The 12,831-nt window shown below is 43.6% G+C and overlaps 1 protein-coding gene across 4 annotated transcripts in view; it reads left to right on the forward strand.

Moving 5' to 3' along the window:
• The window catches only part of FNDC3A (fibronectin type III domain containing 3A), a 202,616-nt gene that overhangs the window by 149,329 nt on the left and 40,456 nt on the right, over positions 1–12,831 (forward strand). For all 4 annotated transcript variants that reach the window (XM_070409066.1, XM_070409064.1, XM_070409065.1 and 1 more), the window contains 3 exons: positions 994–1,151; positions 3,490–3,549; positions 4,645–4,783. In XM_070409066.1, coding sequence (XP_070265167.1) covers positions 994–1,151; positions 3,490–3,549; positions 4,645–4,783 — 357 coding nt within the window. The remainder of the gene's footprint in view (positions 1–993; positions 1,152–3,489; positions 3,550–4,644; positions 4,784–12,831) is intronic.

The raw sequence follows: 12,831 nt of genomic DNA on the forward strand, positions 1-12,831 counted from the left end.
AGCTATGAGGCGCAGTGACCACCAGGGGCAGATGCTCGATTCAGGAACTACCGAGCTGTGTTGACTTGGCAGTGGTGGTTCTTGGGTGACACACCCAGAACCAGAGAGAGGGAGCCCGATTCTGGGGTGTGTCACCCAAGAACCGCCCTCTCACAATCCGGGACCCCTTTGGGGGATGTTGGAGAGCCAGTTTTGGCCCAATCCCCACAGGCCAGGCCGAGGGACCCCACTGGTGTACGAATCTGTGCACTGGGCCTCTAGTATGTAATAATAGGGAGACTAGAGCTTGACAGGGATGTCAAACAAAGGTCCCTAAGGAAGGATGATTGAACCAAAATTTAAAGAAAAAGTAGTGGCCTGGCACTGTGGACAGTGGGAGAGTGTGGGGATAGTATTGCAAACAACCAGCATTTGAAAAGAACTGAAATGTGACACATTTGAGGAGCCAAAATAAAAGAAGAAAAGCTCAATCATGTGACTCAAGTGTAGTGTATGCGAGAGATTATCAAGCTAGTCTCAGCCTTAGATGTGCACTCAGGAGTTGAGTGATCTGGGATAAGTCACTTAACTTTTTTTAATCTTTTTCTTGCATAAAATGGAGCATGATGTTATTGTAGATCCTCACATGCTGGTGGATAAAAAATGGCATCTTGTTTTAGTTAACATGTATTTAATTATGATGCAGTTACACATAATTTCATATATTACCCATTTATATTTATGAGTCTTTGGACAGTCCATGTTCTTTCCTCATTTTTCTCTTGAGTTTTTTGTTTTTTTCTTTTGGTCTTTAAACTTTTGTTTAACCCACCTGCCCATTCAGAATAAATTATATCTCATCTACAAATGAATGGGTTTCTATTTGTAATCCATTGTATGTAAGTAGACACATGTATATATTTTATTTAATCTTGAAACACCATTAGATTTTTCACTGTTCATTGTGTACGTTACAGTTGCTTCCTAGAGCTTTTAAATATTGTGTTTTTGCAGGCCTCAGACATCCAGGCACGGACAGTAGTACTTACCTGGTCACCTCCTTCCAGCTTCATTAACGGCGAAACAGATGAGACTACTGTACCAGAGCTCTATGGTTATGAAATTCTGGTCTCAAGTACTGGAAAAGATGGGAAATATAAAAGTGTATATGTGTAGGTATTTGTTATATCTTACTCCCTCCCATTACATAAGTTGTGGTTTATCATAAGGCGCTTAATACTACCTTTGTTCTACTTTTCTCTTTTCGTGCTTTTATTTTGTACTATAATTTGAGCAGTGATAGTGATTTCAACGTAAATAATCCAAATGCTGGCTGGTACACACAGGGAAAGCCCTTGCTTTCACTGACCAATTCAGCTTTCTTATTTTTCAGTAGGTTCTCTAACAGATGGTTCACTATTCACATATTCCTGAGACATAAATATAAATTGTAATATGTAGAAGCCAGGACCAAAACTGAGAACTCTTAGATTACAAACTCATGAAATATGGTAATGCTCCTCTGAAGAGTTAGATTTAATTCTTATTTGTATAAGCTCATGTCCTATTGCAAAATGAATTTAGTGCCATTATTCCTCATTTGTATGTTGGTTTATTAATAATCGTAATTTGAAAACCTATCATAGTTCTCTTTTCTTGCTACAAAGTGTATTTATTATACATCAAGTAGCCTTAGAAAGGGTCACTGGCTAAAATTGTGACATTTTTGATTGACTAGTTGTAAAATAAATTATTTTTCTGCTCTGCTGGTGTGGCTCAGTGGTTAAATGTTGACCTATGGCCGAAACCGGTTTGGCTTAGTGGATGGAGCGTCGGCCTGCGGACTGAAGGGTCCCAGGTTCGATTGCAGTCAAGGGCATGTACCTGGGTTGCGGGCACATCCCCAGTGCGAGATGTGCAGGAGGGAGCTGATCAATGTTTCTCTCTCATCGATGTTTCTAACTATCTCTCTCCCTTCCTCTCTGTGAAGGATCAATAAAATATATTTAAAAAAAAAAAATGTTGACCTATGAACCAGGAGGTCATGGTCAGGGCACATGCCTGGATTGTAGGCTCAATCCCCACTAAGAGTGGTTAGTGTGTGTTGGGGGGGGGAGGGGCATAGGGGGGGCACAGGAGGCAGCCTCTCTCATCATTGAATTTTCTATCCCTCTTCCTTCCTCTCTAAAATCAATAAAAATATATTTTAAAAAATAATAAATTATTTTTCTGTCCTTATTCATATAGAAATTGCTTATTCTAATGAAAAAATAGAGTAAAGTTGATTATTAGTTATAATTTAAGCACCAGAAATATTGTAAATAAGGTTGGTTAATCATTCAAATGATCATAATTAATACAGAATACTGGATACATCAGCCTTTTTTTTGTGTGTCTTTTTTCCAAAAATAGCTAGTATAGGGAAGAAAGGAAAGTGAAATTACCCCAGTAATTATCATCTGGTAGCATAAGATTATAAAAATGTTGTCTCCTATCTCTCTTGAGACTTCCTTGTGTTTGTTCTATTCATTTTTCTCAAAAGAGACAAACCTACCTACCTTTATCCCCTTTTTACTCCCTATCTAAGGGGATAAAGGACCATCAACATAAAGGGAGTTTTTGTGTGTTACTAGTCGTCTATAATTAGCTATGGTTGCTTTTTAAGAGGTTTTGTCTCCATTTGCAGCCTGACAAGAGAGAACAGGAGGAAAATTAGTCACTTCCTTTACCCTCCATTAAGGTCTATCTCTGAGGATGCTGCTGTAACTGCCCAATTCATTAAAATGTATTTTCACCAATGAGACCTGTTTGTTTTTTTCTCATATTTACTGGTTTTGATTTGAGAAACAAGGTAGCTGGAAAACAGGGAGGAGGGGATTGCAGAAGTCCAAAAAGTGGAGAGGAGAGAAACTTGGATGAAGGAAATGAAGCAGAGAACAGTGATTTTATTTTTTTTTTTTGAAGAAATAGAAAAGAGTCTGGTTTGTTGGCTACATACCAAGTAATAGTTGTATGAAATGATTATTTTAAGAAGATGAGTATTGTTGTGTTTAAAAATGTCATAGTGGCTATGGGAAATGCTTTACTTTAAATTGTGATTATTGCTTTTTCTTATCTACTCATTAAACTGTAACATTTTAAAGTTTCATGTTATATTTTAATAAAATGCAATAGTGGCAGACTCCATGTAAAAATTTGGTAGTTTTTATTTCAGTATTACATGTGTTATTTCTCATTTCAACTATGTGCAAAATGGATTTTTAAATAATATAAAATGGTTCTATATCTTGATTTGCTTACCACACTTATTTTAAAGTAGTATGCAGGTACATACTTAAGTTTGGCACATATTCTAATTAAAGAAATTCCATATTAGGGGAATTTGAATATGATCACAGGTTATAAAGTAAGAAGCAGTATAATTTTATAAATTACCTACAGTGTACATAATGCATATCCTCCAGAAATGCTTTATTTACCAAACAATGAAATATTACCTTTTTTCCCCAGAGGAGAAGAAACAAGTGTCACTTTAAATGATCTCAAACCAGCTACGGAATACCATGCAAAGTAAGAAACCTCCTACATGTAGCTTTTCTATGATAGAACATAGGTAGTGTTATTTTTAATCATTTTCTTAAAAATCTCGAATGTAATTTAATTATTCACTTTGTATTAAAAACATGGACTTTCATAAGGTTTTTTTTGGCACAATTATCAATACTTTCCCACAAAAGTAGAACATTTTAACTAGGTTGTTATATTGAAGGATTAGTCACCCTGTTTGTAGGACATAAGGATTGGAATAAATACACAGTTAATATATATATGTCTACAATATCTGGTTTAGCACTAGAAATTGTCCCAGCTTATGAAATTTTTATAAAACAGAATCAAATAATATGTAACTTATACTTATGTATCTTTATTACATCTTTTTTTGGAATGAGTTTGAGATACTAAAATTCTTACAATTTCACATTTAATTGGGGATAACTTAGAAACTGTTTTACTCTGCATAGGTCTTCCATTGTAATTTACCAAAATTATAGACTCCAGGGACTTCCCTGGTTGGGACTGAGCATAATGCATTTACTTAGTCATCTTCATTTTGAAAAAGAACATTTGTGGATAGGATTATTCCTATTAAACTATTAAATTAAATCTTCAGTTTACTTCCTGTAGATGAACACAATGTATTGTCTAACCTAGTATTCTTCAAACTGTGGATTGCAGCCATTATTGGATCGTGTAATTAATGTTGTAGGGTTATATTCAGCATTTAAAAAAATTAAATGTTATCAAATGGAATGGAAGAGTATCAGTATATGTATTACTCTAGTTAAGGATATTGTTTCGGGACACTTGTTTTGCACATGTGTACACACACTAGTATTAGTGTGCCTGTGGATAATACATATTGCACAGACAGTTATGTCACAGTTTAAAATGTATTTTTTTACTTTTGGTTTGCAGTAAAAAAAGGTAAAAGCCACTAGTCTATCTTTTTTTTTCCTTTTTAATGGCCACCCTTTTAATGTGCATATTTTCTTAATAAACCGTTTAGAGGGGAACTTTCTAATTTGCAAGTGCTTAAAGGTGATGCTATTGAAGGGCTGTTTGCAATGATTCTGCAGGATAAAACTATTTGTTTAATCACCATAGAGTCCAGGCCGAATACAATTGTATAAAGGGAACTCCTTCAGAAACTGAAAGCTTTACCACCTTGAGCTGTGAACCTGACATACCTAATCCACCAAGGATAGCAAATCGGACCAAAAATTCACTCACTTTGCAATGGAAGGTAAGAATATTCTCTGGAATATTTCCAACTGGACATTTATTTCCTTTTTTCCCTGAATAGTATTTCAATTATTTTTGGAGACAAAAAAATCTTTAAGCTAACCTGCTCTTTACATATCTATATATATAAAAAGCCAGCAACTGGAATGACCGGTTGCTGTAATGCCCACTGCGGCCAGTGAATCAGCCTGATCTGGGGGGGTGGGGCCAGCCAGCCAACCTCCCATGGCCCCTTCCCTCAGCCAGTCCCGCCCCTGATCAGACTCTCCCACTCCGATCAAGGGTGGGACAACCGGCCAACCCCTCCACGGCCCTTCCCCCTGGCTGGTCCCGCCCCCGATGGGCCACCACCACCCCAACTGGCATGCAGCCCCTCCCCTAGGCCAGCCCCACTCCTGATTGCCCCCTCTACCCCAATACAGGGTGGGGGCGGATGGCCAACCTCCTTCAACCCCTCTCCTCCAGCCAGCCTCCCCTCCCCAAAAGGCCCCCACCACCCCAGTCAGCCTGCAGCCCCTCCCTTCAGCCAGCTTTGTCCCCAGTCGGCCCCCCGACTCTGATCAGGGGCAGGGCCAGCTGGCCAACTACCCATGTCTCTTCCCCAGGCCACTGGCCCCCAATCAGCCCCTCCCACCCCATTGGTGGCGGGGCCATCCAGCCCACCACTCATAGCCCCTCCCCACAGCTGGCCCCACCCCTGATCAGCCCCCCCTCACACCAATCGGGGGTGGGGCTGGCCAGCCAACCTCCTACAGCCCCTCCCTCCAGCTGGCCTCGCCCCCGATGGGCCTCCACCACCCCAGTCGGCCCACGGCCCCTCCCCCCAGCCAGCTCCACCCCCACTCGGCTCCCCCCACTTTGATCAGGGGCAGGGCCAGCAGGCCAACCACCCATGGCCCCTTCCCCGGGCTCCTGGCCCCCAATTGGCCCCACCCACCTCATTGGGGCGGGGCCCGCCAGCCAATTGTCCGTGGCCCCTCCCCCCAGCCGTCCCAGCCCTGATTGGGCCCGATCAGGGTGGGCCAGCCGGCCAATCTCCCGCCATCACCTCCTCCCGATAGGCCCAGACCCGATACACCCCAGTTGGGGCTGGACCCCACCAGTGCACAAATTCATGCCCTGGGCCTCTAGTCTATCTAAGAAAAGCCTAAGTGACGGTTATGGTCGCTATGATGCTCACTGACCACCAGGGGGCAGGGATCCACAGGGGGAGCGCTGCTCAGCCAGAAGCCGGGCTCACAGCTGGCAAGTGCAGCGGTGGTGGCGGGAGCCTCTCCCACCTCTATGTCAGCACTAAGGAGCAGCGAGCTGAGTGGTAAGGAGCAGTGAGCAGGTGAGCGGTAAGGCACGAGGGGTTCTGGACTGTGAGAGGGTGCAGGCCAGGCTGAGGGACCCCCACTCTCTTCCCCAGTGCACAAATTTTGTGCACCGGGCCTTTAGTATCCTATCTAATAATAGATAAACATGGTAATTGACCATACCGTCGCTACACCTCCCATTGGCTAGTCAGCGTGATATGCAAATTAAGCGCCAACAAAGATGGCGACTAATTTGCATACTGCAGGCAGGGCCGGCAGCACGTGAAGCTGCCCCGGGCCCCGGACCCCTGACCTGGTGAGGCGGGGCTGGCAGCGCGCGACGCTGCCTGCGGGACCTGGGCCCCGGATCCCTGACCCGGCGAGGGAGCAAAGCCCGCGGAGAAGGGAGAGAGCCCAGGTGGCAGAGAAGGGAGGGAGCGAGGCAGCAGAGAAGGGAGGGAGCTGCGGTCTCAGGAAGCCCTATTCTTGCAGGAATCTTCCTGCAACGGGCCTCTAGTATGTATATAAAAGCCTAAGCGACCATTACAACCGAACGACCAGTCGCTATGACACACACTGACCACAAGGGGGCAGATGCTCAACGCAGGAGCTGCCCCCTGATAGTCAGTGCACTCCCTCAGCCAACCTCCCACAGCCCCTCCCCCTGGCTGGCTAGCCCCCATTGGCCCCTGGTGCTAAGCCATTTGTAGAGACCTGCTTCTGGGTTGGGATTTCGTACATAGCAGAGTAGCTCTCTCACTGCGATCTATTGAAAGTCAGCCCTTGACACAAGGGTTTGTCTCACTCCAGTCCTCTCCCTTTCCCAGGGGCCGCATGCCGCAGTGGCGGTGCGGCAGCAAGGGAGGGGGGTAGGGAGGGAGGTGGGAAACCATGCAGTGGCGGGGTGCCAACAGTGGCCTCAGCATCTGGCATCCATTCCTTCTGCGCCCAGCCCGGCGACTGTTGCCTCCTGTCTGACCCCACAGGGGCCCTTGGGCCTGGGCTGGGATGGGGAACGGGGTGTGGGTAGCAGCAGAAATGGCCCCTTTCCCAGGGGGTCTCAGGACTGGCTCCCTCCTTGGGGCTGGCGGCCAACCTCCCGTGGTCCCTTCCCCCCAATTTACTCAGAGTCCTCAGACTTGGCTGCTCAAGACTTTACAGAAGACTGGCAGCTAACCAATGCTAGAATAGCCAGAAACATGATTGAGGGAGTAATTTCCCCATCTTGCTTTTCTACCATCTGCTGGGCCTTAATTGTTAACTTCTTCAGCTGACCCCATGTTGGCACCTCGGTACCTTGTGTAGCCTTTGTCATCGTCCTTTTCTTTATTGCTGTCATTGGTGCAACTCTCAGTCTTTTGAGCGAAGGGACAAGGAGCTTCTCTGGGTCCATTGTGGTGACACACGTAATGCTCTGGCACCCAAATTGGTTGCGCTGCTCCTTCTGGAAAGATACAAACACAACTTCTGCCCCACATCATTGCTGGATCTGGTCCAAACCATTGTCCAGTTTGTGTATCTTACCACCAGGCTAACACCACGGAGGCTATTGTACAGGAGGCCCAATGCCTTTTGGCTGCTGTACGACCCTCTGCATCACAATTCAAAAAATTTAAAGTATAAAGAGCATGACTGAGTTTGTTTTGAGGTGACACATAACATCCTTCTCCCCCTTTCTGTTTTAGTAATTGCATTTTAAGAGTATGATTGGCTCTTTCCACTATTGCTTGACCTTGAGGGTTGTAAGGGATACCAGTTTTATGACAAACTAGAGGCCTGATGCACAAAATTCTTGCAAGAGTAGGCCTTCCTTCCTCCGGCTACCGGCACCAGCTTCCCTCTGGCACCCAAGACCCGGGCTTCCCTCGCAGCCCTGGCTTCATCCAGAAGGTCGTCCAGAAGAACATCTGGTCTAATTAACATATTGTGCTTTTATTATAGATTTGATATTGCTGACAAAAATGCTTAAAAGCAGAACTAGCCTATGTGGGTCCATTGTCTATTTTTAGCTCTAAGGAGGACCTAGTAGTGCAAAGGCGGCTAAGCAATGATTAATTACATGCTTGGCACTCTCCCGTTTGGGGAGTCGCAAAGATAAAGCGGGAGCAGGTATCTATATTAACATGTACCCATCTATGCTTACCAAATTCCAGTATGTGAGTAACATCCATATGCCAGATTTGATTAGGTTTAAGACCCCTAGGATTAACCCCCAACGATTGTACAAGGCAAAGAATTACACACTGAAAGCACTGCTTAACAATTTGACAAGCTTGCTCCCGAGAAATACGGAATTGTTTGCATAAGGCAGCAGCATTTTGATGATGCAAAACATGGGAGGACTGGGCAAGAGAAAATTGAGTAGCCTCTTGCATTACAGCAAGGAGGCAATCAATAGTGTCATTCCTATAGCTAACGGACCAGGGAGACCTGAATGAGATCGGATATGACCAATAAAGCAGGGAAATTGTCATTCTCTAATGACTTTTTGAAGGTTGAAAAATAAATGAAAGAGTTACTCCGAATTAGTGTGCCCTATAGTAGCCGTTTCAATCATTTTGGCCATACTTACAACATAGGCACTATCACTATATAGGTTAATGCAGTGGTCGGCAAACTGTGGCTCACCAGCCACATGCGGCTCTTTGGCCCCTTGAGTGTGGCTCTTCCACAAAATACCACGTGCAAGCGTGCATGTACAGTGTGATTGAAACTTCGTGGCCCATGCACAGAAATCAGTATTTTGTGGAAGAGCCACACTCAAGGGGCCAAAGAGCCACATGTGGCTCGCGAGCCGCAGTTTGCCTACCACTGGGTTAATGGGCTCCATAGCAAAATCTGTCAAAGCATAAATAAGAGCTTATATTTCTACCCGTTGTGCTGAAATATAAGGGGTTTGAAGGACCTTTGCACCTCTGCTACAGTAGTATCCAGCCTTTCCAGAGCTGGATCCATCTGTAAAAATAGTTAATGCCTGAGGTATAGGTTATGACTTCGCTATCTTTGGGAAGGTAAAGGTAGTAACTGAGAGAAGGTAGGAAAGCAACTTAAAGATCGTTATAGTTTGAAGGTCCAGGGAGAATCCCTCTCTCTACTTTCAGTCTGTGGTCCCTGATTTGGGACTGCCTAGAGCAGCGGTTCTCAACCTCTGGGTCGCAACCCCTTTGGGGGTCGAACAACCCTTTCACAGGGGTCACCTAAGACCATTGGAAAACACATATATAATTACATATTATTTTTTGTGATTAATCACTATGCTTTAATTATGTTCAATTTGTAACAATGAAATTGGGGGTCACCACAACATGAGGAACTGTATTAAAGGGTCGCGGCATTAGGAAGGTTGAGAACCACTGGCCTAGAGCCCATTCCTGAAAGGGAATGGATGAATATAGCAGGGGAACTTAGACAGATAGTGGAAGGTTACCAGAGGCTTAATATTGTTGCAAAGACTTGTCTCTCACCTGAAGACTACTTATTATGGAAGTATTATATTCGTGTTTGTTATTATATTGCCATTGGACCAGCCTACGTTCAAGGAGCAGTATTAGCTGCCGCATTAAAGGATATATTACTTGCTAGTCAGCAGAAAAAGAAAGGGGGCTGCTTTAACTGTGGCAAACTAAGGCATTTTGCTAAAAACAGCAATACAGAAGAGCTGGCCCGGCACATGTGGCACCCAACGTGGAGTGCCACATGTGCTGGGCCAGCTCCGCCAAGGGTTCGGTGAGCCTAAGGGGGGGTGGCGAAGGATGTAGAAAAGACAAAGAGAATAAGCTGGGTCTAGGTCAGGGGTGGGCAAACTTTTTGACTCAAGGGCCACAGTGGGTTCTTAAACTGGACTGGAGGGCCGGAACAAAAGCATGGATGGAGTGTTTGTGTGAACTAATATAAATTCAAAGTAAACATCATTACATAAAAGGGTACAGTCTTTTTTTTTTTTTTTTTTTTTTTTTTTTTTTTTTTTTTTTTTTTAGTTTTATTCATTTCAAAGGGGCTGGATCCGGCCCGCGGGCCGTAGTTTGCCCACGGCTGGTCTAGGTGGATCTTGCAGTGCCTGGCTGAGGAGGCAAGCTGAGCCTTTATTTTATAGCCAGAGGTAAACAAGGTAGTGGTCACCAGAGTTACAGTGTTCTTGTGAGTTTCACTTGTTTGGGCAGCACTTGCTGCATCTCCCTCAGCCCATTAGCTACCCAGATAAGATCTAGGGAGCATCATAAGGTCAAGCCTAATTATGCTATGAGAGCTGTGCCCTCTAAACTGGGACTTTGTGGCTTTGCCAACAGGTCAGTCCAAGGCTTAACCCTATAGCTGCTCCCTACAATATAGGTCTTGGGAAATTTCTGAGCAAAATTAAGTATAGTCTCTCTTAAATTGCACAGTAGTTGCATTTTGGGAAAATTCAGTAACTGTTAAAACTGTACAAAAAAACACCTTATAAAATGGAGTTAGGTTCTAGGCTCTGATAATTATAAACAGATATTTCACCTACATAGCTATCCAGTAGGACAGCCAAAAGTCCATCCTAGAGGGAGAGAACAATTCTTTATTGTACTGATTGTCCCACACTCTGCAGGACTGTTAGCTTCTTGATCCAACCCCTCTATTAATAAGCTCCTCTACCCATCATTATTCTGATGGTTAGAAGCACCTCCTACAAAATTTCAAGACATTCCCTAAAAAGGAGTACCACCTCTGTTAGCAACCATTGATTTGCAGTGAAAAAAGAACTAATTATCTTGATTTTATTATCTCATCTTACCTCAAGAGTAAAACTCAGGACTAGCTTTATTTGTGAAAGCTTTTGAATATTTGGAACTTACTATTTGTTTGGGGTTTGTTAGTCCCCACCCAATTCTTCGAAGGATATTAGAGCTTTGTGTAGTTAAAAACTATTAGCACGTGTAAATCAGACAAGTATGATTAATTTTATTTCTTCTCACTTAGAGTAATGTTTTATTTATAAATTAGTGACCCCCTGCACGGATTCATGCACATTGAAAGGAAATTAATTAGAAGGTGGCTGGCGGGGCAGGACTGGGTAAAAAGGGCCGGACATGCCCAAGAGCCAACCTCCCACGGTCCCTCCCTGGCTGGCTGCACCGGGGGTGGCGCCTTGGCTTGAAAGGCTTCTGCGGAGTGAGCAGGGTCCCTCAGCAGGTGGGGTCCCTCTGCCTGGCCTGTGGGGATCGGTCGAATCCAGCTTTCCAACATCCCTTAAGGGGTCCAGAGTGCAAGAGGGCACTCTGCAAAGTTGCTGTCATACAGGGTGTAGAACACAAATGCAAGTGTGCAGTAAACCAGATTTGGGGTCCACAGTGCCCCAGCAACAACATAATCCCCTGCCGAAAGTGGAATTGTGCAGCCCCACGAGGAATCGGGCTCCCTCCTCTCTGGTTTCGGGTTGCGTCACCCAAGAACTGCTGCTGCCAAGTCACTGCAGCTCAGCAGCTCCTGCATTGAGTGTCTGCCCTCTAATGGTCAGTGCGCATCCTAGTGACTGGTCAGATGGTCGGACACTTAGCATATTAGCCTTTTATATATATAGATATGTTAAGGCCCTTTCCTTTGGTAGGGCAAATGGGGTAGCAGTCCAGTGCCCTTCATGTAGGTTGGGATTTCTTTAGCGTACTCTATACTGATGATAGTCACAATTGAATTTTGAAATTTCTGTCTTTAACAATATCTCAAGAGGCCTATACAAGAAGTAAACAGTGCTGCTATCTCTTAGTTGCCCACACAGATTACCCAGCTTGCACACTTCTAGAAATGGCCCAGTATACACACATACAGTAATCAGCATGATTGGGGAAAGAGATAGGTATTATTGTTATTGGTAATAGTGTTGTATGCAGTTATGTGCCACCTAATGATATTTTGGTCAATGACAGACTGCATGTATGGCAGTGGTCCCAATAATATAGTAATGGAGCTGAAAAATTATTATCTCCTAGTGAAGCCTTAGCTATCATGAGGTTGTAGCACAATGCATCACTCACGTGTTTGTAGAGATCTTGGTGTAAACAAACCTATTGCACTGTACAGTACATAATACTTGATAATGATAATAAGTGACTATGTTACTGAATTAGGTATTTACTATGCTTTTTATTGTTATTCTAGAGTGTACTCTTTCTACTTATTAAAAAGAAAAGTTTGCTATAAAACAGTATGCCCTGTTATTCTACCAGCAGCCTAATACAGCTCATGTTTATAATGTCTCTTGATTGCATCATTTTGTCTTGTGCTTCATTTAATCACCAATAGTTTTATACAGTAACATGCTGTACAGGCTGATCGCCTAGGAGCAATAGGCTGTACCATATAACCTAAGTATGTCATAGGCTATACCAGTGATGGCGAACCTATGACACACGTGTCAGAGGTGACACGTGAACTCATTTTTTTGGTTGATTTTTCTTTGTTAAATGGCATTTAAATATATAAAATAAATATCAAAAATATAAGTCTTTGTTTTACTATGGTTGCAAATATCAAAAAATTTCTATATGTGACACGGCATCAGAGTTAAGTTAGGGTTTTTCAAAATACTGACACGCCGAGCTCAAAAGGTTCACCATCACTGGGCTATACCATTTAGATTTGTGTAAGCACACTCTAAGATGTTCACACAGTGACGAAATCACCTAACAATGCATTTCTCAGAACATATCCCCATTGTTGAGCAGTGCATAACTGTACCACAGAGTTGTTGGGAAGATTATCAGATAATATCTGTATAGCTTGTAGC

The sequence above is a fragment of the Myotis yumanensis genome, unplaced genomic scaffold (assembly GCF_028538775.1).
Source record: "Myotis yumanensis isolate MYYU_CA2020_CCGP unplaced genomic scaffold, mMyoYum1.0.hap1 SCAF_3, whole genome shotgun sequence".
Classification (NCBI taxonomy): Eukaryota; Metazoa; Chordata; class Mammalia; order Chiroptera; family Vespertilionidae; genus Myotis; species Myotis yumanensis.